The sequence below is a fragment of the Lonchura striata genome, chromosome 5 (assembly GCF_046129695.1).
Source record: "Lonchura striata isolate bLonStr1 chromosome 5, bLonStr1.mat, whole genome shotgun sequence".
Lineage (NCBI taxonomy): Eukaryota > Metazoa > Chordata > Aves > Passeriformes > Estrildidae > Lonchura > Lonchura striata.
This window is the reverse complement of record NC_134607.1, coordinates 7,557,516-7,585,452: the sequence shown is the minus strand read 5'-3', so window position 1 is coordinate 7,585,452 and position 27,937 is coordinate 7,557,516. Positions and strand designations below refer to the sequence as shown.

The 27,937-nt window shown below is 40.5% G+C and overlaps 1 protein-coding gene across 1 annotated transcript; it reads left to right on the top strand.

Annotated features, from left to right (window-relative positions):
* The first annotated feature begins 459 nt into the window (after positions 1-459).
* On the top strand, positions 460-22,665 carry LOC110472979 (solute carrier organic anion transporter family member 1C1). The gene is made up of 14 exons (XM_077783104.1): positions 460-592; positions 2,580-2,717; positions 6,586-6,718; positions 7,334-7,455; positions 7,777-7,923; positions 8,975-9,073; positions 10,213-10,458; positions 11,348-11,512; positions 13,121-13,316; positions 14,284-14,449; positions 15,571-15,752; positions 19,386-19,450; positions 20,609-20,726; positions 21,755-22,665. Exons 1-14 carry the CDS (start codon positions 460-462, stop codon positions 21,975-21,977), a joined length of 2,133 nt encoding a protein of 710 aa, XP_077639230.1. The 3' UTR covers positions 21,978-22,665.
* Positions 22,666-27,937: the final 5,272 nt, after the last annotated feature.

Below are 27,937 nucleotides of genomic sequence, written 5' to 3'. Positions count from 1 at the left end.
GCCTGGCACCGCTGGTGACAGAGCTGATAGGTGCAGGTGTCCCCCTGGACCTGTCTGTGAACTGAGAAGGACTGGAAAGTGATGTGGCATTTTCAGGCTGCCTAGGGCACTGTGATCATGAAAAAAAAAGATATTTAATCCTTGGAGAAGTAAGGAGGGGAGCTCAGCAAACTGGAACTTTGGACTTGTGGAGGGAAGACTTTGGCCTGTTCAGGGAAGTGGTGGACAGAGTTCCTTGGGAGGCAGTTCTGGGGGACGAAGGGGTCAAGGAGGGCTGGACACTATTCAAGAAAGAAATCTTAAAGGTGCAGGAGCAGGCCAATGGGGTCATGGTCTGTCAGGGCAATAGTGTGGCCAGCAGGACCAAGCACTGGTGAAGCCACACCTCAAATCCTGTGCTCAGTTCTGGCCCCTCTCTGCAAGGATATTGAGGTGTTGGAATGTGTCTAGAGATGGGCGATGGAGCTGGGGAAAGGTCTGGAGCACAAATCCTGTGAGAAGCACCTGAGGGAGATGGGGGTGTTTCCCATGGAGAAAAAGAAGCTCAGGGGAGACCTTATGGGTCTCTACAACTCCCTGAAAGGAAGCTGTAGTTAGGGAGGGTCAGCCTCTTCTCCTGAGTAACAAGCAGTAGGACAAGAAGGGAGATTCAGATTGCATATAAAAGGGTTGTCAAGCCCTGGAATGGGCTGCCCAGTGAAGTGCTTGAGTCACCATCCTTGGAGGTATTTAAAAAATGGGTGGATGTGTCACTCATGGACAGAGTTAAGTAGTGGACTCTCAGATGTTTAGTGCAGGGTCTACAGATGGACTCAATGATCTTAGGGGTCTTTTCCAACCTACACAATTCCATGATTCTGTGGTTACATTTTTCTGGCATTCCTGACATGTTTGGAAAGGAAATGCTTAGACATTCTTTGTCCTCATTTTCTATCTCACCAGAAAAATATCTCAGGTATGGTACTGATGCTCTGAGATACGTGGCTGCAGGTGGCTCTGAGAACTACCAACCTTCTTAAAGCCATGCCTCAAGAGCAGCTGGGGATATATAAAAACCTGAGAGCCTGCACGGATATCAGGCCTTCCTTGCACTCTTACAATTTGACAGCCAGGCAATAAATGTTAATAATTTTTGTACTGTCATAACATGAGCATGAGTGTTGTGGAAGCTCTGCTGTCCATTTGAGATTTGTTTCAGCTCAGTGGAACAGGGGCTTGCATGCTGCTGTCAAGCATCAGTTTATCACATTCCACCCCACACCACCACCAAAGTTTTTTGTGTTCTGACCAATCCTGCATGTGTGGTGCAATGGAGGATACCCTCTGCACCTTCTCTTGCTGGAAGTTGCTTTCCTCAGAGATAAGGACAATTCATTTAGCTGTGGTGCATATGTTTTCCAGGTTTTGGAGTTTTTTCATTCCAAAATTGCTGTAAATATGCAGAGCCTTTCAAACCTTACAGTAGAGGCTATGTGATGGCAGCATACCTCATGTGATTGTCATAAAAGGATTTATCTTCATGCAAGTGCTGTGAAGCTGGTTTTCCCCATTGCACAGGTTCAAAAGTGGAGTTCAGGTTCAAAGGTGTGACTTTTTGTTCAGCAAGCACAAAAAAATTTCTTTTTTATTGCAAAAAAAATCTCTATACTCCTTAGTGTTGATAAAGAAATATACTAGAGTTCCTGTCAGGACAGTGTGCAATGCAGATATTTCTCTTATATGTAGTCATAGCTCTTATTTTAAATGATGGAGAGATCTTGGTGAAAATTTTGGTGCCACAAGTCATTTTGTCTTGTTCATATAAGAACAAAGCCTATGAGCAAATCTTAACATCTACTTTTGTTATTTTCACTTGTATTTCTGGTAAAACAGGTGCCTGTTTAAGAAGCCAAGAAAACACATGTATCCAGAGGTATAGACATATACATAAAACCATACATATTTTAACTTATGTAAGATGTTTCTTCAGGCAAACATGAGAGAACAGGAACTTTTCCTATTCGTATTTTCAGGCAGCAGTTCTGTAAAACATAGGACTGCCTAAAAGTGAACACAGAAGCTGATTTCATAAATATTTTCAGATCTGATTTAGAGATTGAAATTAAGAACAAAGTACTGCAGTATGTAACTAGAGATTTAAGAATTACTGATACCTTTTGTTTTCAAAGTGCAGTATTTAGTTTTTCTTTACTTCTTTGTATTTACCTGCAAAGAAGCAAACTCACATTTTCCCTGAAACAATTGACCACTGAGCCCTAAGACTGTATGTAAAATGGTAAAGGGAACTAAACCTCTTTATTCTTGTGTAACTCATTAGCTAACATCAGATGCTCAGAGGTAATGTTTCCATCTAAAACAATTCAAGTGCCTCATTAATGGGGATAGATTTCCTTTGATCTAATTACTTCTTGTCCCAGATCTATGGGAAATTCAGAGATCAGCGCTGAGAAATCTCTGCAGACCTGGCCACATCCAGAAACATGAATTTACATGTAGACTTCAGAAATGTCGTTTAAAATGATAATGAGCCTTGTTGGGTCATTGCCCTTTTAAAGTGTTCTCCATGTTTTCTGCTTTAGAGGCAGAGGACACCATCATGGAGATTTCATCAAAAGAAAATACTCACTTTTTCTCAAACAACACAGTCTTGCTCGTGGATCGATCTTCATTCAAATCCGAATCATCCTCATCCAAGGAAAAACAGTCGTGTTGTGGAGGTATAAAGGTAGAGTAAGAGCTTTTGAATATTCCAGTAGGGACTTAGAAAATTCTTCTTTTTATTTTTTATTATTTTTTTAATGAATGATCCTTTTTTAAGTTCTGATTATGTCATGATGAGTCAGTATGAAATTATTAGATACATTTCTAAGTCACAATAAAATCCTCTTGAGATCTGTATTTGCCTAATGTTTGGCAGTCATCAAATATAATTTGTTGGCTGAGGCTTGCATGCTGTAAGATCTTCAAGACCCATCCTAAAAAGTCCCTCTGTCTTCTTTATTGCTCCACCTGAAATTGAGAACAGAGCACTTGCAGACAGGTCCCACAGGCAGCAGTCAGTACAGATTGTTTTTTTAAGAGAATAGCCATGGTAGTCTGCTGGGCTCTCCAAAGTAATATTGTGATTGTGTGGAGGTCTGTGTGTTGCTCAGTGCTTTGTTATTAAAGCATTATTGCAATGCTCCTCATTCAGAAGAGGTGACTTTGAAATGAAATTGCAGAGGTATTAGCACTGTATCTACACCTCTCTCACCCCCAATAAGTTTTTCCTGGAGTTGATGGGAGGTTCTGCTTTGAGCCTCAGGATGTGGCTGTGGCTGCCTGGTGGGAGCTGCACCTCGGAGGAGCAGTGCTCCCTGCTCGGGACACAGGGAGCACTGCCTGCTGCCTCTGCCTCATTTCCAGCATGCTGACAGCCTCTTGGGTGAGGTCTCAGAATCACCATGCAATGCTGAGAGGATTTGAGTTACAAGGAAAATTAGTTTCCGGCCTTGCCTCGTACTTTTCATGGTGCAGTCTTTATTTCTGTTATTTTGTGCCCTCACTCAAACACACATCTACTTTCAGGTATTAATCCAGCTCCCTGTACAGCCAGTGAAATGAGCAATACTTGTCCTGAAGTCTATAAAAAAAAAAAATTCATTTTTTTTTAATGGAAGATGAGTTGTATTAAATCTATTTTGTACTATAATAGAATTCTAGCATTACTTCTCCATTTGCTACAATGATAATCCAATCCCCTCAGTGAATAAAACTTCAGTCACAGATTAGCCAGTCAGGAATCAGTTTATTGGCCCCAGAAATTGAAAAGCAGTATTATTTCATCTCAGTTCCTTTATCTTTATAGTTGTGTCTTCTGGGAACCCAAACTGATATAACTAATGTATTCCTGTAGGGGCTTAGAAAACCTCTCTCTTCTTTTGGTGAACTAATCCTTTTTGAGTTCTGATTAGGTTTTGCTAATGAAATTATTAAAGATATCTCTAAGTCATGAAGAAGTCTACTTCAGGTTTTGCCTAATGTGTTAAGAAAACAATATGCAGATAGAACAGGTTATTTTTACCAATTATCAACCTTCCTATGTCTTAAAATTGCCCTCATTAACCAGAAAGATGTGGTGAAATATCTGTTTACAAGCACTGTCAAACCAGAGAAGAATGTGAAATCATGTGTACCTTTCTGTCCCAGCCCTAAATCAGCAATGTCTTTCCATCACTTCACACCTGGGACAGTTGCAAACCCAGTAAAAAAATTGTGCCAAAGACATGCAGAAGCATTTCAAGTTGTAGTTTACCTATGAAATTTTCCTGTAAAAAAAAAAAAAAAAAAAAAAAAGTGCCCTCACAGTGCTATTTAAAATCCAAGGGAATAAACATACAGGAAATGTAAAATATTATGACAATATTAGTACTGGAGAGTCCTTTTGAGATGCTGCTGTGGGGAAAACAAAAAGACCCAGAGAGGGGTTGTACATGTTTATTTACCCACAATTGTTTCTGAAGGAGGGATAACCAGCCCTGGATAAAGTGACACAGAGATGTATTTGAACCTTAACACCAGAATTTGCATTCAGCACTGATGTTACTGCCACTGTGCCTTGTCAAATGAGGAGATTTGCACTGGAGGTGAGTACATTGCTCAGAGCACCTCCTTACTGGGAGTGAGATTCTCAGAGAGGACTGAGGAGCAGCACAAGGTTCTAGACTCCTATTCAAATAAAACCTCAACGTGTCTCTTAACTTCTGGGACCGGGTTTTACAGAAGGCATCAGTTTTTTTTATTCATTTTGAGTCAGCACCACCTGTATATGAAGGTAGAAAGCAAAATTGTGGTTTTCATGACCAATTGCACTGTGTGGAGTATCTGTAGCACATAAACTCCACTGGGCTGCATTCAGTGAGGGCAAATTTTGGCAACAGATCTGCAGGAACTGAGCTCCCTCTGAAGGACCCTGCACTCCCATCACATGCACTTTGAACCAGCCCTCATCTTCCAGATTAATTCTGTGGGAAAAGGGGCTCATTCTGTACCTTTCAAGTACATACCAAAGCACTGTGAAGGGAGGTGAAGTTTAATTTCCAAAGCTCACTCCTGATTCAGAAGAAATTGCTAAAACAGGTGCGGTGATAGCTAAGAGAAAACTGTCTCTGCAAAACAAAAGGAGGGGAGAAGGTGCAAAATGCATGGTGCACTCTGAGGAAAATGTATGTATTAGAGACTGCAGGGGATCTTGTAGAGAGTTGTCTGGCAGGTCAGTGTTAATCTCACAGAAATGTAACTAATATATTTTAAAATGTTCAAAAACTCACCTCCCCACCCAGACACACTTAGCATTTACCCATATGGTTTGTGTGTAAGATACTCCCTCCTGGGAAAATCACAGGTTTCTGTCTTTCAACAGAGCAGTAGCTTTGGCATCTACCTGAAATTAGCAATGGTTGAGAGTCAATTCAGTTTTTATCCATACTGCTCGTAAGAGATGAACAAATCAGTAATCTAGCATTTAATAAAAAGTAGGACAAATATTGATTTGGCTATTTGGCAAAAGAAGAGGTGGGAATGCAGAACCTGATTAAAAATAATTCATATATCTTCTGTACTGCCTGATTTTAATCACTGTCTTCTTTTTCACAGATATTTCTTGGTGCATTGTCTTTTGTTTATTTTGCTAAAGCACTGTCAGGAAGTTATCTAAAAAGTACTATCACTCAAATAGAAAGAAGATTTGACATCCCTTCCTCTTTGGTTGGTGTTATTGATGGAAGTTTTGAAATTGGTATGTGCTATAGAAACACATTTTATTTTCAGGGAAAAAAGAGTGATGCAGTTTGTTCTGAAGAATGATTGCATGAATCTCCCTGAAACTTAAAACTGAGCAAGATTCGCCTAGTAAAAATAAGTGGGACTATCAGTATGATTATGTTCAATAGGCTAAGGTTGCTAATACAGGCAATTCAGAATAGACATTAAAAAAATTGTAATTTGATAAGCAAAGCATGTGGCTGATTCATACTAATAGACATTTCCAGTGTGGAATGAGAATTTGCCTGCATGGATTTCTGCAGGCAGAAATCCACCTCCCCCACAAGTGTTTGCCCTTTGTGATCTATTAAGCAGCAGGAGGACAAACCTCTCACTGTAATCCACATTTCCTGTCCTGTCCCTCTCCTTCCCCTTCACACTAAGGTTTCCAGCATGTCATTGCCTCTTACAATTTCAGATCACTGAATTTATCTCATGGGTGTTCAGTGGACTGTGGTACTCACAGGAATGAAATCTAAGCCTAAGTGTGTAAAACTCAGCTTGATTCCTCCTTTTTTTTCTTTCTTTCTTTTCTGGTTATTTGCTCTCTTCAGCTGGCACAGGCTTTCTCCTCTTTTCCAGCTGTTTATCCAAAGGTTCATGGTTTCCCTGTCACAGAAGGCATTGGGCTCCTGTGGAATGCCTGGAAAGGAGGAGAAAGTCCATCCCCATCAGCCCTGTCTCCCTGAAATCAGTGCCTGTACTGTATCTTGTGAATTGTTATTTTAGGGGATCTCTTATCAACAAGCAGTAAAACTCAGTTTTCCTTTTGCACTCTCAAAGGGAACCTCCTAATCATAATTCTAGTGAGCTACTTTGGAGCAAAGCTTCACAGGCCAAGAATAATTGGAGCAGGCTGCTTAATTATGTCAGCTGGAACATTCCTAATTGCAATGCCCCAGTTCTTCATGGGAAGGTAAGTGCAAAGTTATCCCTGTTTTCCAGCTGGGCTGTGCACACTGAATGGCAGCTCCCTACAACAGTTAGGCATTGATTATGATGATAGAAATAGGCATATGGGGATGTGGTTAGTTAATTTTTTTTTTTTTTTTTGTGAAAAGATTTATTACTGTAGAGCAAATAATTTAACGTGTATATCTTTTCAGTTGTAATCAGCTTTTTTCTTATTAGTCTCCAATCTTGATTGGCCACACCTGGATGTGGTTTAGGAATTGTTGAAGTGTCAGTATAGGAGTGATGACTAAACTCAGGAAAACACTCTCAGTATGAGCCAGAGGATACACCAGTGTCTGATAATCTCTTAGTCTAAATTCATGTATCATAGTAGAGCAAAGTGCCTGTTAAACTGAAATTAATCACTGACCCAAAAAGAACCAATGGGACAATTTTCATGTACAGCTGCAGTACAAATAGAGCTCTGTTTATCCCCTGTAAACTACCACTGGCAATGGATTCAGATGGATGCAGACGAAAATTGCATTTAACTGCTTTAGGTCTGTCTGATAGTTACAGATCTGATTGCATTTCTCATCAGTACTTATGAAGAAATACAACTTTGTTTTCCAAACAGATACAGTTATGAAAGATTCCCTTCCACCATCAATTCCACTGTCAGCCTCTCTCCATGTCTGCAGGATAAAGGCCAAACTCCACTCTCAGCCTTGGAGAAATCTCAAGCGAAAATAAATGCAGGTGAGAATTATCTCTGTTAAATCTTGGGGTTCATAGTGCTTGCTGTCATTAATGTTTCCCAAATCTTTCTGTCAGGAGATCTCAGTTTTGATTAGAAGGAAGTGAAAGAGTTTTCTAAAAAGGGATGTGGTGGCAAATGTATAAACCCAGCAAAATTGAAATATCTTTGAAGCAGCTCATGCTAAAAATTTGTCTACCTTAACCTGTTTCACACTTTTCCTACTGTTTCCCCCACAAGAGAAGTATTTTAGAAGCCCTGAGCTTTCAGTGTCAAACTGCTACTGCAAACATATTGTTACTGTCTCTTGTTAATGCACACAGGGTGTGAAAAAGAAGCAGGCTCTTCCATGTGGATTTATGTTTTACTTGGAAACCTTCTGCGTGGAATAGGTGAAACCCCTATCCAGCCCCTGGGAATTGCATACATCGATGATTATGCTGTCAAAGAGAATGCTGCCTTATATATTGGTAAAATAAATATAATTTATTTTTCCTAATGGATTTCTCCCCAGAGGAAACTGAGTCATTCTGAGTAATGGAATGAATATTATTGAATGAACTTGCCCTGATTGTTTTGTTTGCATAATTTCCAATATTAAAGTTTATTTAACAGTCATGTATACTCAAGGGACCAAGTTCCCATTTAATTATACCAGCACAGTTCCATTATCTTAATTTGGTGAAAGAATTTGGTCTTGGGTTCCTGCTGTTACCCTAATCTTCCTAATTCTTCTGGATGGGGACTGCTGAGCCTCTGTGCACATTCAGTTATCTGGAAATTGATAAAAACAGGCACTCTTTTAAGCACTTAAAATAGAATTTTAGTGGGCACTCCAAATATTCCCTCCAGATTCATGAAGGATTATAAACAATAGTACTGAAACTTTAGGAAGTTGGGATCATTGTTTTCTTGTGTTCATTGTCCGATGGCTCCACATTAAACTGAAATATTACCAAAAAGACCTATCTCATCAGCACCTGCTCTTGACAAGTTTCCAGCCAGGCAAAAACTCAGATTCTCTCTGTAAAAGATTCAATCTTCCCAGATTTCCAAGTGATTTTTTCAAATTCAAAATATTCAGGAAGTTTGGCTGAGGGTATATTGAAACATATTAACAGTGGAAACCAAAGCAAAGTGATTCCTCAGCCTGTTCAGGGTCTGCCTCGACTAAAAGTGATGAGTTAACTTTAAAACAATTTCATTTGCTCCCCAGTTACTTTAATCTTGTCAGCTAAAGCATTTCTAGCAATTGTAGATTGATGCTGTTATTGAGTTCAGGCCATTCAGCTTGCTGACATTTTTACCTCCAGGCTGAATGTAACTCTTTAACTGGATAACAATAAAAAGTGTCATCGTAGTGGGGAACATTTTATTGATGACTTTTTTTCTTGAAAGTATTCCAGTTTGTGTAACTGTATCTCTTGCTGCCCATCACATGCCATAATCTGCTGTTAGATGCAGAAGATCAAGTGCCCTTTTTGGCTCAGGAATGTAACAATCCCCTGTTTTCTATTCCAGGCTGTGTGCAGACAGTGGCAATTATAGGGCCAATATTTGGCTTTCTCCTGGGATCCCTGTGTGCCAAACTTTACGTTGACATTGGCTTTGTAGATTTGGGTAAGTCAGAACATTTGAGTTTTAAATACCCAGTCAGGCTCCAAAATGCCTATTTTAGGCCAAGAACACTCGGGTTATTTTCTAGGCATGAGGGGCTAGCAGGGGTAGAGTGGGCACTCCATGAAATGAAAAGAATGACAGAAGTGTAGTGGTCCATGCAGAATAGGCTGGCAAGAAGGATGGGTGTAGAGGAGGAAGGAGGTCTGACTCTTCCTCAGCCCCAGCAGGTCTGCAACAGGTGCCTCCAAGAGATGCTTTAGTAAGGAGGCTCTGGGGAGATCATGGGAGCCAGGAGGAAACAGGGCTGAGGCTGCATATGCTTTTTTAATACTCTGTTGTTGCCTAGAAATGTGGTTTGGCGGGGGTACCAAGTCTCCAGATTGCCCTTCTTCTGAGAAAACAGGAAGAAAAAAAAAAAACAAAACAGGAGGAAAGTAGGTTTTTTCCTGGAGTTTTTGTGCAGAACAGCCTTGCTGGGAGCAAGTGAGTGGCCACCTGGACTGCCCCAGGTGCTGGTGCTTTGCAGCATTTCTGGGGATGTGCAAGTGGCACAGCAGCGTCAGGGCTTGGCTGCTGCTGTGCCCCAGCAATCAGTGAGTCCTCAGCATGTCTCCACAGCTGCTCCTGTAAAACACCCACAGTGACACAGAAAACAGCTACACCTGGCAGGGCTGGGGATGGAAAGCCCCTGCAAAACCACTTTCCTTATTAGCAGCACATGTCTGTGGCAAGCACATTTCTCTCCCTCTCAGGATTTTCATAGAGGTGCACAGAGAGAAATGAAAGAGAAAACAATTTCTATTTCTGTTCCTTGTTTTTCCTATGTGGAATGTGTTAGGAGAATTGTTTACCTGGGGTGATTACTTGATTGGATTCTGGTGAGGATTGTTTGAGCCTGATGGCCAATCCAACCCACCTGGGGCTGGACTCGAGAGAGAGGGTCACAAGTTGTGGGAGAGTGAGAGAAAGTAGTAGGTAGTATAGTATATTAATGTATTTTAGCATAGTTATAATAAAGAAATAATTCAGCCTTCTGAATTGAGTCAGCCATCATCATTTCTTCCCATTGGGTTCACCTGCATTTACAACACACATCCTCCAGATTTATTAATTCGCTGCTTCTTTTCCACTCTCTGCAGACAGCGTTGCACTCAGTCCCAAGGACGTGCGGTGGGTGGGGGCGTGGTGGCTGGGCTACCTGATAGCTGGAGTGATCAGCGTCCTGGCTGGCATCCCCTTCTGGTTCCTGCCCAAACACCTCACCCAGCCAGAGAGCAGGAAGGACTCCAGCACCTCTTCTGAGCACTCCAAGTTCATCATCGAGGAGAACAAGGACCAGGGCGCATCCTCTTGGCAGCAAGCGAAGCTTGCAGAGATGGCAAAAGGCAAATCACTTGAGTTTTCTTCCTGATTGTTGAGTTTTTCTCTCAAAGGCTTTTAGACTTAAAATTTTTATACTTTTAGTCCCTATTTTAGACTTAAAATATGTATACTTTGAGTCTGAGAATTATGGTTTTTCCCTTTCGTTCTCCAACTCCATAGTACACACAAAAAGGTCTCTTCAATGTTCCCTGGAGTTGCCATGGCATGAGAAACAGCTGAGATTTGTAAAATTACAATAGTGACCCAGCACGTATCATGAAGGTCTGCAAAATTTTTTTTTAATTCACATGTAGTGACTGTTGCAGAAGCTGTGCTTAAAAAAAAAACCCAACCCTTGGTTTTTATTAATTATTTTTTCCTGTAAGTTCTTGCATTAGGAAAACATGTCCAATATCTGATCAGAATATAGATGGGCACAGAGCAGCTACAGTATTAGAGGAGGCTGTCTGGATTTAGACAGGAGCTGATTTGAACGATTGCATTTCCTTGGCCATGCTTTGCTAAAAGCAATTTCCCTCAGAACTTGAACCTGCACCTCAATATGCCTGTGCTTACTGTCAGCTGTGCTGAGCACTCTTTGCCCCAAATTAAGCTAAACAGTGCTGTGGCTGTTGAGAACACTTAGAAACCAAATCATTCCTAGTTTATGATGGAAAGAAGGTATTTAAAGCAAGATATCTCTTCTGAGGAATTGATGCTTAGTGTTTTGCTCCACTGTTACTCCATCCAGAAATAGGGGAGTTCTGTTAGGAGCATCAGGGAACTCCACAGATTCCCTCTGAAATGTTTTGCAGTTTGGGGTTTTTTGGAAGGTGCACACATGTTACAAAGCATTACTCACAGCAGTTATCTCTCTGGCCTGCTTGTTATTTCTGCTGTTTTGTCTTGCAGACTTCTTGCCATCACTGAAGAACCTCTTTGGGAATCCAGTTTACATTTTGTATTTGTGTGCAAGTATTATTCAGTTCAATTCTTTAATTGGCATGGTGACATATAAGCCAAAGTATATTGAACAACAGTATGGGCAGACATCTTCAAAAACTAACTTTGTTATAGGTAATGCTATATATGCTTCTTGATATCTTTAAAATGGACATTTTAGGAGTGGCACATACATATAGGAAAAATTGTATTTTTTTAGGGTATGTTCATTTCTTCTCCTTACTTGCCTGACTTTTAAGTTATAGCTCATAGAAGGTAAGTTATTTCATTTCTGCTTCAGAACTATTTAACTCTGAGTTTATCTATGCAAGAGTTACTGTAAAAGTTTACATTATTTGATATCCTAATTCTCATTTAACTGAAAATTTGAAAAGTAATGTATGTGCAATGCAAGAAAAAAGCTGAGAAATAATTTTAAAAGAGTTTACATAAATTTATCATCAGACAGATCTGCTGCCTTGGTGGCTTCCCGTGAATTTCAACAAAAGGAAGATCAGTTCAGTGAGTGCTGCGGGTGACCCTCCAAAGAGATTGGTGTTAAATAAAAGGAGGGCAAGTCATATCCCAGGCTGAACTTACAGCACAGGAGAGAGAAGCTGCTTCAGCCTTTGGGTACAGAGAGCAACATTTTTGTAGCTGACTTCATAAGGGTGGATTGACTGCCCAGTGGCTGAACCTGCATGTGGGGTTCAGCTCCAGAGGTGCAGGGCTTCAATAGCATTAAGCAGCAAAGAGGGTTACATCTTCCCAACCCAGAGGGAGCTGCCTTGTTCCAGAGCAGCATTAGTTGCACAGCAACAGAGGTATGTATGTGCAGGAAAGCTGTAATGATCCATTGTGCTATGTTAATTCCGTTCAACATGAAGCTGGAATTTCCTGGCACCAAACTCCTCAAAGCAAGGAGAAATCTTCAAGTACAGTTGATGGCCAAAAAAGTCCAGAAAACAATTCCTACATTCAGTGTAGTACTTCTCATTTTATTTAAAGATTTTCTGGAGCTAAGCTTTCAGGTATGTGCAAACTGAGTGAGGATTAAGAACGATTTGATTTCTCTGAGCACAGGGACTATATCCAACAGAGAGTGTGTCATGGCTTGGTTAGGGAAGGATCCTGTGAGTGGCTGTCCTTGCAATAAGGTGCTTTTTCTTCCTCCTTTCCCTTTCTCTCCAAATCCACCCTTCCTAAGAAACCTGAGGGCTGACTCAAACTCACAGTGTTTTTCTCTTTCACAACCTCTTTTACGCTTCTTTTTTTATGAAAAACAGTTTCTATCACAATCTCTGATAGATATCAAAATTGTCAGAGCAATTGAAGCACTAAAAAAAAAATTTAAAAGTCAGGTCTTGCTCTGGCTTTTATAACATTTGATAAAACTAAATTTGTCCTCTAGGAATCAACAGGTGACTCCACTGACAAACTAATTGTGGGAAAAAACACCTAGCTTAAGAAATTGGAAGAGCATTTTCTAAATTTTATCTATAATCTCTCTGTCAAAGAACCAGCAAAGAAGCATGTCCTTGGGAGTAAATTTTTCACAGCTGTCCCAGCACCTTTGTAACACTCCAAGGATCAGTCTAAATCTGGTCAAAATAATATGCCCTGACTGAAGATCTTTTATGTTTTGTTCCTTCATCTGATTGCTGCAGCTGGTTTTTGTGGCTGACAAGGTTAGCCCATTGAGCTGGGGTTTTCATTAATATAGAATATTTTCTTTGCTTTCAGGTCTTATTAACATTCCTGCTGTGGCCTTTGGCATATTCTCAGGAGGTCTGATCATGAAAAGGTTCGGAGTCGGTGTTTTAGGGGCTGCAAAGCTTTCCTTGGGATCATCTTTCCTTGGTTACCTTTTGCTGCTGTCGTTGTTTGCGATGGGCTGCGAGAACGTGGAGGTGGCCGGACTTACTGTGTCCTACCATGGGTACGCTGGCAAGGTCATGCTTCAGCAGAAAGGGCCACTGCAAACCAAACTCCTTCCTCATTTTGTTTCACAAAATATATGTTGTTGAAAAGAGAGTGACTGACCTGAATGTTCTTCCCAGAAATTTGATTCAAATCAGTGGAAACTACTCCATTCAAGTGTGTGTTGTGTCATGACCCTCTCATGATTACAGCATAAACCAGTGGGGCTTATGTCACAAGTGCAGATTATTTGTCTGGTTACTTTTTAAATATTATTGCCATCCTTTGAGACCAGTGATTCCTGAAAATGTGAGTAGCTCACCGGGGGGGAGAGATTTGATTAATTGTTTCTTGCCTTTGTGTGCCACTGAACAATGACTGGCATTTAATAGCCTTTGAACTAAAAACTTAAGGGTTAATAGATTAATTAAGAGATACACCTGAGGCTTTTTACCCATGCTATTACTCTGTAAAACTAACTTTTTGGGAGGAGTTTCCAGCATTGATTCACAGAAGCTCTGGTAGATGCTCCACTGGTGTCTGATGACTGAATTTGGCAGAGATCTGACGTGCAAGGCAACAGACACTCAGTTTGGATTAATCCTATTCTGATAAATTCCTTGCTAACTTCTACAGAGACAATTTCCCATGAGTAACTCACTCCCTTCTGTGCCACTTGCCTAGTTGTGTTAAAGCTGCATAATTAAAATGTTAGAAAATCTGAGAAAATGCGTGACTATAAATTGGTAGTTGTCCTCCTTAATAAAGTAAATGCTATCTCACAGTAGGTGGTGTGATAGTGTGAAAACCTTTGGATAACAGAGAAATGAGGATTTACATTGCTGTGGATGTGAAGAGACAGCCTTTAAGGCACTACAGAGGGAAGGTGGCCAGGTGCTCCTGGCAGAGAGCGTAGCCCCGGAGCTGATCGTGGTTCCCTCCCCATCTGCTGGGCAGCACCTTTGCAGCTTCTCTTTTTTCCACAGAGCCAAACCAGTGAGTGATCACGAGCAAGCCCTGTTTTCAGAGTGCAACTCGGGTTGCTCCTGTTCCAGGAACGACTGGGACCCCATCTGTGGGGAGAATGGAGTTACCTACGTGTCCGCCTGCCTCGCTGGCTGCCAGGCATCCAATGGCACTGGGAAAAACACCGTAAGATAATCCTTCATTTCTGCGTGAGGTGGGATCTTTCTGATACAAGGCACTGGGATAAACACCAGTAAGACAATCCTTAATTTCCATGTGTGTGGGAAGCCAGGGCTTCCCTCTGGCTGCTCTGGCAGGTCTGGGACCCTGTAAGATTGAAAACTCTTTTCCATGGACGGAGCCCCCAGAGACACTGTCTCTGATCTCTGTCCATGGAAAAGAGTTTTCAATCTTACAGGATGAACTACAAGCTCTGAGTGTTTGATATAAAGGATAATTAAGTGTGGCACGGGTGCAAAGTAAAATTTTAGGATTCTGGATTAGGGGTCCAAAGGGGACAAGATGGAGGAAATTGGGTGTGTCTCATCCTTTTTCTCCTTCTTCATGCCCTCCATGTTTCACTGTAGTGTTGGCATTTTTCTGTTGGTTTAGGCTGGGGACATACTGTTCAACGTAGGTGACAGATATTGGCATGTTATTGTAAATCCAGCCCAGGGAGTTTCTGGTATTTAATGTTTGTACCATCCCACTGAGGGCAGAGCCCCACACACTGCCCTGCAGGACAGAGCTGGGCAGGGCAGCAGAACATGTTAGAGATCAACAGAATAAACAACCTTGGAACCAGCACAGACCAATTATGGCTTCTGCTTTGGCAGCGGGGCTCAGAGACAGAAACTTTTACAATCTCAGAATCATCAATATACCTCAGATTCCAACAGACATGAGGTGGGATCTTTCTGATTTGACCAGATCTGGCAGAGTAAGTGGGTTTAAACTGGGCACGGCACATCCTCCTCAGCCTTGAACTCCTCAGGGTTGTTAGCAATCTGGCACCCACATTTAAAATTTTTTCACTTGTTCTTACCAGCAGAAATCACAAGCAGAGAATTTTGGAGGGTTTTTTAAATTATTTTTTGAGCTGTTGGCTACCATTTGGAAAAAAACCTAATAACTAGATATCAACAGTAGATACCTTCTAATTTTCTCCTTCATTCTATAAGTCTTTTCCTTTCATAAAATATTTCCCACTTTGGACTTAAACTTTCAGCCATCCAGAATGTGCAGTTCCTAAACATCCACTTCTCCACCATTTAGGTTTTCATCCACTTTTGCTTGCTCTCTTCCAGGTATTTTTTAACTGCAGCTGCGTGGGAACCTCTGAATCTCCACAAAGCTCCTCGGCTGTGGTGGGATCATGTCAAAAAGGAAATGAGTGTCCCAAAATGTTTCTGTATTTTCTAGTAATATCAGTTATCACCTCATACACTTTGTCTGTAGGTGGCACACCTGGATACATACTACTTCTAAGGTAAGAAAGAATTCCTGCTAGTATTGCCAATTTTTTTCGAAGTGTTTTGACACATGACTGGTGCTCCCTTCCCTCCTGGTATTCCTAGTAGTGGGAAATGTTTTGCAGCTATGCAAGGTGACATGTTCCATATAATTGGTCTCTCCCAGATTTTTCTCCTTGTTTTAACAATTTTTTTAGCATGAGATTTTTTTTTTCCTATTGTCATAAGCACAGATTTATTGAATGCTTGTCCCAGTGCATATTTAACTGCTGGAACTATTTGTCCATCACTGTAAGCTTTGAAGCTAATTTTAGCAAGTGCAAAAGCATTTAATACTACAAGTGCTTAATCTGGATTTTTGTCAGCTACTTGCAATTTTTGGATTCCAAGTCCTGCTCTGTTCTGTTTTGGAAATCTTTCTTTCTCAGTTCCTTTTTCCAAATTATTTCCAGATGGGCACATTCTATTTCTCAAACAAAACAAGAGCAAATCCAGTCTAACTAATCTTTAGTATTATAGCTGTTTTTTCTTGCTCCCAAATTCTCTTTGGTTTTGAATTCAATTTTTTGGACCAGGCCCTGTCTCATTGCTGGTATCTTTAAACCACATGGACAATGCCTGTGTTAGAGCTGGCCAAACATAGGCTATATGGAAAAACCTAAATAAGGAAATGTGACTTCAGCTACGGTTCCATCACAGTCCTTGAATCAGAATAAATATTCACATAGAGACTTTTAGAAATGGCTGTGGTGAGGATCCTTCTCCAGTGCCCTGCATGAACACTGCCAGTGAGGTGCACACAAGCTGCACAGCTTTCCTCACACACCATGCAGGGTTACCACTGAGTGCTGCAAAACCACACAGCATCTCCCTCTCTTCCCGAGGGCTCACTCCAAGAACAATCACACTGTAATCCATTCTAGACCATTTTACTGAAACTTCTGCACAACTGAGCTGTCCCCTGCGCCAAGATGAGGATGATTCATGAGTGGAGAGCTTGCAGCAAAGCCTTCAGGGTTTCTGCCAGATTGCTCCCTGTGGTTGCTTCTGACACATTGGATAAATATGCTCTATGCAGAGATGCAATTCCCTTCCCTTTCCTTCTACATCAGGTCTCCTCCTATCCATAAGACATGATGGAAAATGTACCAATCTAGTCCCACACAGGGCTCAAAACTGTGGTAGCCATGCTCAACCTCTTGCTTTCTTCTTGTCTCCACTGTGTAAAAAATTTGAGTTCTTTGGGAGATGTTCATAACTGAACATGCACAAGCTTAAATCACACAGAGTTGCCTGCCCTTCTCAGCCATAAGAACTTGCCCTTGGGGGTCTTACTGCTTAATCAATTTAATCAGAAAAGCTTAGAAAGGTTTTCAGTTACAATACTAAACCACTTTGTCATATGAAATCAGAAAAACAGTTTTATTGGATGTACTCCAATGCTTTTATTGTTGTTGAAAATCATTTGACTTTGAGAGGCATTTAAGTGAAACTGAGAAGTTATGTGTTTTTCTGCTGAATTGAAGGCAAGCATGTTTGATGTGCAGCTAAATTAAACGTTACAGTAAGTTCAATCCTTTTTTATTTTTTTTTCTGCACCGCAGATGACGTGTGGGCGCAACTGCACTTTAAGCTCATGCTTACTTTTGTCTTTTTTGAAATCCAACACTGATTGACTTTCTCAAAAAATCTGGCTGGATTGAAAGTGTGCTTCTGTTACCGGAAGGAAAATAAATTTTCCTTGAATCCAAATAGTCCCAAGGTCAAGCTGCAGGCTTCATTATGTATTTCTTTCCAATTATCACTTTTAAAAATTATTCAGTATTCAGTCATCTCTGTTACAATTCCAGCATTTAAGCAAGCTGATGTTTTCAGATGAGCAGATATCATTGCACCTGCCATGGAGGACAAATACAGCCAAATCCCCAAAAGCCTGTAAGATTTAGTGGCATTTACTTTGATGGTTTGGACACTGAAGTCATTGAAAAATGCTTACAGCTGGTGACAAAGTCATTTGTTGAAATGTCATGTTCATGGTATTAGTCTAATTACAGTAGCCAAGGAACTTGGGAAAGCCCTGAAGTTTTTGAGAAAAAAGCCCTGCAGTTCAGATAGCTGTTGTTCAAACACCAGCTATTAATAGCAGGTGATTAGGCAGTGAAAAGGAAGTCTCAGATCTCCCTAAGAGGTCTGGCTATCACTCAGGATCACAAAGGGTTCCTGTTTCCTTGCAAAGACAATACAAATTATAAAACTATTTTTTTTTTAATCTGAAAAAGAATTTTTTTTTCAGGATATAAATTCTGTGAAACACGTATCAAATATCCAGTTATTGGTTTTATTTCCCACTTTTTGCTTTCTATGCCCTAAGATTTGTTCAGGAGGCTCTAGGCTGAGGAGTGCTTGTGTAGCAAGTTTCTAGTAGGGGAGGAAGACACTGTTCTTCCAACTTAAAATCATTTTACAATCATGCCTTCATAGAGGGCAGTGCTTGTATAAGCCACAATCAACAGATGGTGTGATGATAATCCATGGCCAGGGCATTAGAGAATAAAGTGTTGAAAACTACCCTTGGTGAGGAACTGTAGAGTTAGTTCTGAAATGTCTTTATTATTTTTTTTAAACATATTCCAAATACATTAATCTTTGCAGGAGCAGAGGCCACCCTAGTTCAGACCACACAGATTGTACCTCCAGAGTGCTATGTTCATCCACAGTGACAAATTGAATTTCAGCCCATTTCTCTTTTTTTCTGATTTATATTGAATAGAATGACTGTGACAGAAGTTTTATTAATGACCACATTAATATATGTGTTACCCCATGTACCAAAACTATCCTAGTTTGACCATGTGGCTAGTACTGCCCACTTGCCAAAATCAAACATACACCCAGATTTGTGCTGGATTAGGCCTTGTAATAGTCAGTCTGGTACATACTGGAGTAACAGCAGGTTTGAGCAGCTGGTGGGGGAGCAGGTGATTCCTACAAATCCAAGAGCCTCCACGCTCACCCTGCTGACAGCAGGGATGGGAAAGGCAGCTCCAGTTCTCCTGCCCAGCACCTCTGCCTCCCTCAAGGAGCCAGCACGATGATCTAGGGCTGGAGCATGGCTCATCTGGAGCCAGAAGAACTGGATGTCTGTGTGGGACTCACCCTGCAATCTTAGCAGAGTCCAAATGCAGATGGTCTGCTCTGTCAGAGAATAGCCTGGAGGATTTACCTTTACAAGAGGTGTGATCCTGATCTAGAGAGGGTGTAATGAAAAGTGAGTGCCTAAATACCTTGTACTAGCCTGAGACTTGATCCTGAATTTCAGGAAGTGTCTAACTGAATAAAACCATCCAATGGATGCATGATTTCACTAGCAATTTTCTTGTCCTGTGTTAGTAACACCTAAGTGCTGATATCATCTGAAAATCCACAACCATCTTAAAATGTGATGTTGAACATAGATGTTCAGAATTCCTAGATGTCGTTCTGGTTTTATCACCTTTTTTACACATTTCTGCAGTTTGGTAAAAGTCTGTGATATTAATGAGGAAAAGGTCACATTTCTTTTCTTTCTCTTGCTGTCTATTTGTGTTCTAATTGTATGCACCTGATTCTTTATTTCTAACTAACACCTCTTTTATTATTATTACTTTTAGATGCATTAAACCCCACTTGAAATCATTTGCACTTGGTATCTATACCCTGGCAATAAGGGTACTTGGTAAGTCCATTTGTACTCCTGAGCAGGTTTTAATACACTCCTCACTATCCATTTCTCTTAGAGTTAAGCTTTGATTGTTGGAAAGAACAATGTCTATCTGCAAATAGATATCATATGATTAAAAAAAAAAAGTTGGAAAAAGGAGATTGCTTTGTGCTTCATAATTCACATAATTATATCTTAGGTATAATTAAAATACACAAGGCAAATATTTATAGAGATGTGATCCTGTAGACTATGAAGCTAACATCAAAATTATATCTTGTCCCCTTACTCAGCAACAAGCATAATAGAACAGCTGTGGCTGAGAATTTGTGGTTGCTTTTCAGGCATATATTCATTAGTTTCTAAGGGAATTAATGTGACTACAGGTGTGCTGTGTTCACTGCAGCCTTGTGGTAGAGCCACCTGAAATCAAGGGTGACATAAGATGCCAATGAAGTGGAAATTTTAAAATCCTCTAGGTTTTCATGAAAAAAAGGCAAGCCCCCTATTTACATGAGTGAAGTTAGATGAAGTGGATGAAATGACATCAAAGCAAGCTATTGGCTTCTTTCTGACACCATTGCATGCCAGAATTTTCTCTCCAGGCTTACATTCTCCTCCAGCACCCCAGGTGACACAGAGTGCAGAATGTCCCCATCAGCACAAGAAAAAAGGCTTTTCCTTTCCATCAGCCCAAGAACTGCAGTAGGTTTGCCCCTGCCACAGTGGGATCTCAAGATACTTGGAGGATTCCTGCAGCCCCACTGTCTCTGTCCGTTCTCACCCCCACCCACCACACAGGACACCCCTACACCCAAGCTGAACAGGCTCCATTGCTCTCAAGAAAGGAGATACTTCTCCTTTCTATTTTTTTTTTTCTCCCCCAGAGATGTCCTGCAGGGTGAGGAAACCAAACCGTGACCAGCACTCCTTCCAGGGACTTCTACAGGCTTTTTGATGTTTTGTCATGTTTTCCTGGCTTCCCACAGGGAGGAAAGGGTGGTGTGTGCCTGGGCAGCACAAGGCACGTCTTCTCCAGGCAGCATCAGTGTGCAAGTGTCATTGCTGTTGGAATGTATGATTGAATGTTCTGCATGAACCTGCCCCTAGATCAAAACTGATCACCCTGGAAAGTAAATTTCTCACCTCTGTTTATTTGTTAAATACACCCAGCGGGGATCCCAGCACCAGTGTATTTTGGAGTAGCCATAGACACCACTTGCCTGAAATGGGGAAGCAAAAGATGTGGGGGAAGAGGAGCCTGCAGACTCTATGACTCCAGTGCACTCAGGTAACTTCTTTACCTTTTGTTCTTAAAGTACATCTACACCTGGCACAGGCAGAAGAATTTCTGTTAGAAGGTTTGAGTGAAGGATCTGAAACTGAATAAAAAACTCTGACTAACAATATTAACAATAATTCTCACTCTTTTGATTCAATCTCTTTTTGAGGGGGAGGGCTGATTATGTTGTTTCAGTATCAGCTGTAAATAATAGTCAGTTAATAATTCACAGAAAAAAAAAACAACAACTTGTGTTGAAACCTCAATATTATGCTAAATCTTCCCTCAGCTTTCAGTATTTCTGCTGTCATAGTGTATGTCTGCGTGTGTAAATAAGTTATTAAACCTCATTTTTCTCCATGTTGGAGCTGGATCAAAAAATGGAAGGCAAAGGTGCCACAGAACATGCTTGGCTTATCTAGAGGCTTAAGTGCAGAGTTGTCTTTATCAATTTATTGTTAGAGGACAGTAATTGTCTGAACTGCATTTGTGAAAGGCTACTCCAGAAATGAAGAATTGAATAACAGTGGTAAGAGGAAAATGGAAGAACAAGTTGTCCCTTCTCCCACCACAAGGAAAATAAACATGAGAGAAGGGTACAGCCTGTTTCAAAAACTTGAAGGAAGGAGCAAAACCTCAGCTGGGACTCTTTTTGCTAATAAAACATTCTGATGTTTTTGTTGCTGCTGTTGTCGCTGTCATTATGCCTGTAAAGCAAAAATACCATCAAATGGTTTTGATATCACCGGTACTGTTTGTGAGGCAACCAAAAATTAGAGTAATTGCCCTAAAAATATGAGTGCTATTCTTACTGAAGCACATTGGGGTGGAGGTTTGGCAATGCCTGAGATGCCTTCTTGAGCACAGACCACTCTCTACCCGACCTGGGTGATCTGACAAACTCCCCTCCCCAGGGTCATCCCTTGATTGCAGTGTCCTTACCCAGCCTGACCTGATGAAAATAAGAATGTGTCCTTGATGCCTTCTAGTCTTGTGCTGCCTTTGACACAGGCTCTGATCAATCATTTCTCTCTCAGGAATGTGTACCTGGGGCTGACTTTGGTCTTGGGCACGGTGTCCATTTTCTTCAGTGTTGCTGTCCTTTGGGTTCTCCGAAAAAGGTCATCTCCACAAGATGAGACCCTCTCAGCCAACGGGGAGAGAGGCACCCGTGGGACAAAGAGCAGAAAAGATAATTTTTTCAAAAGTGACCAGTTAATTCAGTCAACTTACTGGCCAGAAAAGGAGACCAGACTTTAGGAAAACTGAGATCTCCACCATGATTTTACCCAGTGAGTAGTGTTCCAGGCAAAAGTCCATCATCAGTGAAGCAGTATCTTAGTAGCCACCCTGAAAATGTTCACCTTCTTGCAATTTTCACCCAAAAGCAAAGACCGCCAATTTTTTTAGCACGTGAACAGCTCTAAAAACACTGCTCACCATTTTTTTTCCTGCCGAGGGAGGGGATTTCCTATGGCTGCCATGGGACCAGCCAAGAGGAGCCAGGGCACAAAACCTGACTTGGCAACCTGGAAGGTGGAGGGATCTCCAGCACGGAGTCCATCCTGGCGAGGCACGGGGCAGGAGGAAGGTTTGCTGGGAGGAAAAATCAGCCACAGGCTCTGGGCACCTAATGAATTCAATCCATAACACCTGGGATGTGAAGTGTTGTGGTTAGGAATCTGTTCTCCAGTAGCTTTTGTTCCAGCACAACAATCAGCAATAGAAGTTGTCCTTACAAAGAGGCCACAAGAGTACCATCCAAAGGAAACTGGAATGAAAATAGAGCTTCTTTAGGTTTCCAGCAGCTTCTTGCTACTTGCTAGTACTCAGTGTACTAAATAATTCCATGCACTTTATGATGTAATAAAAAAATTATATGAGACACATATGATTTCTATTTTAAAAAGCTATGAGAAGACAGCTTGGGAAAAATAAAATTTAAATTAATTAAAAAACCAGGTGACTTTGGGCTTTTCCTTTTAATTTCTTGTATTTTCTATCTGAAAATAAGACATTTTTGGTCTTTGTAGATATTGGATATTATTATATTTGGGGTGGGCAATGCAAAGGAGAGCTGTTTAATATGAAGAAAATCTCAAGAAAGCTTGCACTGGAAAAGACAATTGCAGCACCACAGGGATATCCTTTAAAGCAACTAGGATTTTTGAGCACATGATGAAAGGCAGGCTTCATCCTTCACCATGATTTTGGCAAAACAAACCCATGTCACATCATTTGTGTCCCAGCAGTGCCTGTAAGTACCCTGCTGCCTCTCCTGTGGGGTTCACTGGGCTTAATTAATGACCAATGATCAATGTTTGTCCTGTTCCATCAGGGACCTACCTAATCCACTAAATAGCAATACCAAGAAGGGGATGGTGCTTAAGCACCAAAAATCTGCAGAAGTTAAGGCTTTAAACCCATTACTGGAGAAAAGGCATTTGTCAGAGGAAGAACCAATGTCACCCAGATTTGCCACATGGGTGAGTGTGGGTCTCAGTTTCTATCCAGGCAGAAGCCTGGGAAAGAACTGGAGAAGAATGTAAATAATTTTTTATCTCTTTCCCAGGCTTCTGCCTGGATAGAAACTCTCAGTTTCTCTTTTTGACTGAATCTGAGATGCACAGGTGAGTGTTTGACAGTGGCCTGCAATTTGGAGACCCAGCCTCCTGTCCCAGGTCCTTGTCCTCCCAGGTGGCTCTCAGAGGCTATGTCTGTGGCTGTTCCCACTGGGTTCAATATCACTGGATGTTGAACTAAACAAACATAATTAAAATAATCTGAAGGTTTATGAAGGTGGGACTAAGGCAAGAGTTGTGGCTGGGGTGAATCACAAAAATTTGCATTCCCATCTCAGGTCTCATTCGTATTAGAGCATCATAAAAACAGCAAAAAGTGTCAAACTTCACCAGCGCCCAGGAGTGAGAGCCATGCTGGGAGCCTTCCAGAGCCTCCTGTGGAGGGCACTTCCCATAGAAATGAGCTGTCAGATCCCATGAGAGAAAGGAGCAGCCCAGCCTAAGTGCACACAGGGATATAAAAGGAGAGATATCTGCATTTCACTCAGAACTTGATGCTGTGTGTGTCAAAGCAAGGGGGATGATTCCTACTTTGTGAATCAGACCTGGCAAGGACCCTGCTGCTCACCAGCTATGAAGCTGTCACAGTGGCACTTCTGCACGTGCCTGGCAGCAAGAGGGCCAGGAAAATTCACTGATTTCCGCTGGCAGAGAGAAAATTTTCTTCTCAGGAGCTTCTCAGGAGTACTGTGCTTTGGATTCAGTAGGAGAATGATGCCAATAACACAATGATGTTTTAGTTGTTGCTGAATTGTGCTTACCCCAAGTCAAAGACTTTCCAGCTTCTCATACTCTGCCAGTGAGAAGCTGCACAAGAAGCTGGGAGGGAGCATGGCCAGGACAACTGGCCCAAACTAGGCAAAGGGATATTCCCTTCCCTGGAATGCCATTTCCAGTATTTAAACTGGAGGGAATTGGCTAGGAGAAACCAGTGATTGTTAAGGAACAGACTGGATATCAGACAGCAACCAGATCATGCATCAAAAATTTGTCTTTCTCAGATTTTGTTTATCTTTCTTTTTTTCCTTCCTTTTAATTGCAATTATTATTCTATTATTATTCTCTTTTATTTTATTCTAATTATTAAACTGTTCTTAACCCACAGGGTTTACCTTTCTTTTACTTTTTTTTTTTCAGTTCTCCTCCCCACCTCTCTGTGGAAGCAGGGTGAGCAAGCAGCTGCATGCTATTTAATTGTTGGCTGGGGTTAAATCACAACAGGCAAATAAAGAAATTACGATAACGTATCCTACTCTAGTTCAGATATAAACAAGGACATAAAAAATCAGCTTCATGGGTCATCTCCTTTGGTTATATATTTATTATGCCTGTACTTAGTGAATAAATCTTTACAATATAGGCTTTCCTTCCATAACCCATTTTCTTTACACATAGGAATACCAGAAAATAACTTGTTTTAGTAACTCTTATTTGCACTGTATTTTGAAAATATCCATTTTTCTCCTCCCTTCCTTCAGCTATGATAATCCTGTAAGTTAGCAAGCAGATAGAAACCATTCCCACTTTGAAATATTTTTAATTTGCTGTTTTATTTTAGTTCTTTAAGTAGTAACATGGATGCATGGATGAATGTCTGACCACAGATACACATTCTGGACTTGTTATAATACTTCGTAAAAATTATCTCAGCACTATTTGGATCTGTCATCATCTCCCTACCAAAATTCTTCATCTTAAACTAGATCTGCAACAGGTGCTGTTTCACCAAGGTCAACAAACCTGGATCTTTGATTTTCTTTTTAGAGTTAGAGATCCTAAACCACAGCCAAGTGACTGCAAAGAAGCAAATGCCTTTCACTTTCAAAGGTGAGACTGTTGAAAGAATGAGCTGAGGTGATTTCCCAACATTTGCTGTCAGCCTTAGAGGCCAGAGTGGGACTCCTCCCCTTGTTAAAAAGTACTGTGTGCCATGTAAAGGTAGGATATTATAGCAAGGTCCCCAGCTATCACATAATAAAATCCCATGAGCCAAAGGCACATATCCTCTCCTACCTCGCAGCAAAAAATGCAACTGAGGGAACAATGCATTTTATATAGCTATATATAAAATATAGCTAATATAGCTATATATTAGCTATAGCTAATATAATAATATATAAATATATAAAATATAGCTATTCTAGAGCTCATGCCATCCCAGCATCAGAGGGAATTACTGAAAAAACAGTGAGCAAGGAGTGTGGCTCTCTCACAAAGAGTAAACAGGTTGAATAATTATAGATTGCCTCCTAGAAATGCTCAAAATAATGAGGAAGATTGCTGTATGAAAGCACTACTGCAATATTTTGAAATAACAGCACAATTGGTATAATCTGAGAGAAAACACTGACAGCACAGCTTTGGCTGGTTTGACTGATGATGACACAACATGCAGCTTAATTCTGCAAAACATTACAAGTTACTAAAAAGTCTAGAAGCTATGAAGTGCATAGGCTTGCAAGCAGCTAGGTTGCAGGGGTATTTTAAAAGCAATTGCACATAGATAAACATTATTAATAATTATTAATAATCTAGCCCAAAGGCTGTTGCCTAGAGGGATCATAGATCTGACCAACCAGTCTGGTTGTCTTTTTTTGTGCCCTGGAGCATCACTAAGCAGGTGCTGCATGAGGCAGCTCCTCATCCAGTGCTAATCAACCTCTAGAAGGCAAAAAGTCCATAATTGCTGTAAAAATGATGAGAGGCAATTTAAATGTGAGGCTCTTTAATGATGATTTAAAGTGCTCATTAAAAGGGCCTTACTTAAGCAACATGTGGCTAATATCAGGAGGTTAGTTAACCAACAGTTCATCCCAGATTAGTGCAGTTCATTGAATTTTGAAGAGAGTAAATAAGGAAAGGATTTAGTGGAGAGCACATGGAGCACATTCTCACAGCTGGATGGTGACCAGGCCAGGAATCTCTCTCTCATGGCTGTTGAGCATGGTGAGTTTGAAAGGTTGTTGTACACAACCAGAGCCCTCTTGTTGATCCTGTGATGTTGGCACTTCTCAAATAAGATGTGGGAAAACACAAACTTGTTCAAGTAAAAAACCAACCTGTGATAAGATTATACAGTCAGCAAAAAATCTGTTTATTTAACTGTACAGACAAACTGTTTTCCAGTGTCTGGAAATCAAGCAGGATAAAACTATAATAGAATTTGTTTTTCTTTTTCACTAGAATAGTCTTTGGGATGTTCCTGACATCTGATAGATTTTTCTGTCAGGAAAAAAAATCAACTTACCCATTCTTATAAAAGATCTGCCCTAGTGTAACAAGACAGATGAACATTTTATTGAAGTGGTTTTGTATAGAACACCAGGTATTTAATGACATGAGCCATATTAATTTTTTCAGTCCTGTTAGCTCAGTTGATATCCCAGACCATATAAAGGTGTTGGGGGGCTTGCCCTGGGGGTTCACTTGAAGTTAGCATGGTTTTTGTTTCTGCTGTGATGCAGCTCACATTTGGATGGGCTACTAAAAAGGTCTAAGCACTCTCACCTGCCAATGATTTACTATGTCTGTAGTAACAACTCCAATCCAAGCTGCTGGTTAGGACTGAATGAAAGAGAAACTGTACAACCAGCATTAATATCTACCCTTTGTCTTTTAAATTGAACAAAAAAAAAGAAAAAACAATAATTAAAACAGCACATCATAGTCTACTTTACCCCAGACAGATGCACAATGCAAATCAATGAGAAAATTATCAAGTTCTTTTGAAAGGCAAATGATCCACTGCGCAGTGGAAAGATAAATTCCCAGACACTGACTAAGATGGAGATCAGAGATCAGGGATTTTTCTCTCTTGTTAGCTCAACAGCACCAAACAGAAACTAGACACTAGGACAGGAGCACAAAAGAATCATTTTCTATTGTGGAAAAGGCTATTTTCACCCTCTGAGGATTCCTGCAGTATCTTAACTACAGCAGTATTTGCTTACACTTGCTGTATGTACATGATCCCTTTTATTTAGTTTGCTAACAAAGAGTTAAATTTTAAAATACATTGATTTTTCTGTATCTAGGGATTAATGTCCTCAGAATAAGAAGGGCTCTAATCAAAGCTGCCCACTCCAGCTGGCCCCTGCCTGGCCAGCAGCTCCCTGCTACTGCTGCCCCCTGCATATTGTGCCTTGGCAGCCTCTTCTTCTGGTGGGATCTGCTGCCACCCTCTGCCTGGAGGAGCCTGCAACCAGCTAAAGGTGACTAAAGGTGGCTAAAGGTGCTAAAAATGACTTACTGTGGCTTTTGTAAGGACTGCTTTTATCAGGAATCAGAAATCACTGATATATCAGTGTTCTTATTAAGGGGATTTTTTAGTATCCTATAATTAGTATATAATATAGTAATATATACTTATATATAATATATATTATATATTATATATGTATAATATGTTATATATAATATACATACTATATATATAACATATAGTATAAGTATGCTATTATAATTTATATTATATTATATTATATTATATTATATTATATTATATTATATTAATAAGTATATTATACTTATACTATACTATTATATTATATACCTATAATATAATTAATAAAGAATATAGGATTACTATAATCCTTTTATTTTATTTTTTTCCTGCAACAGTGAGTAATATGAAGGTGG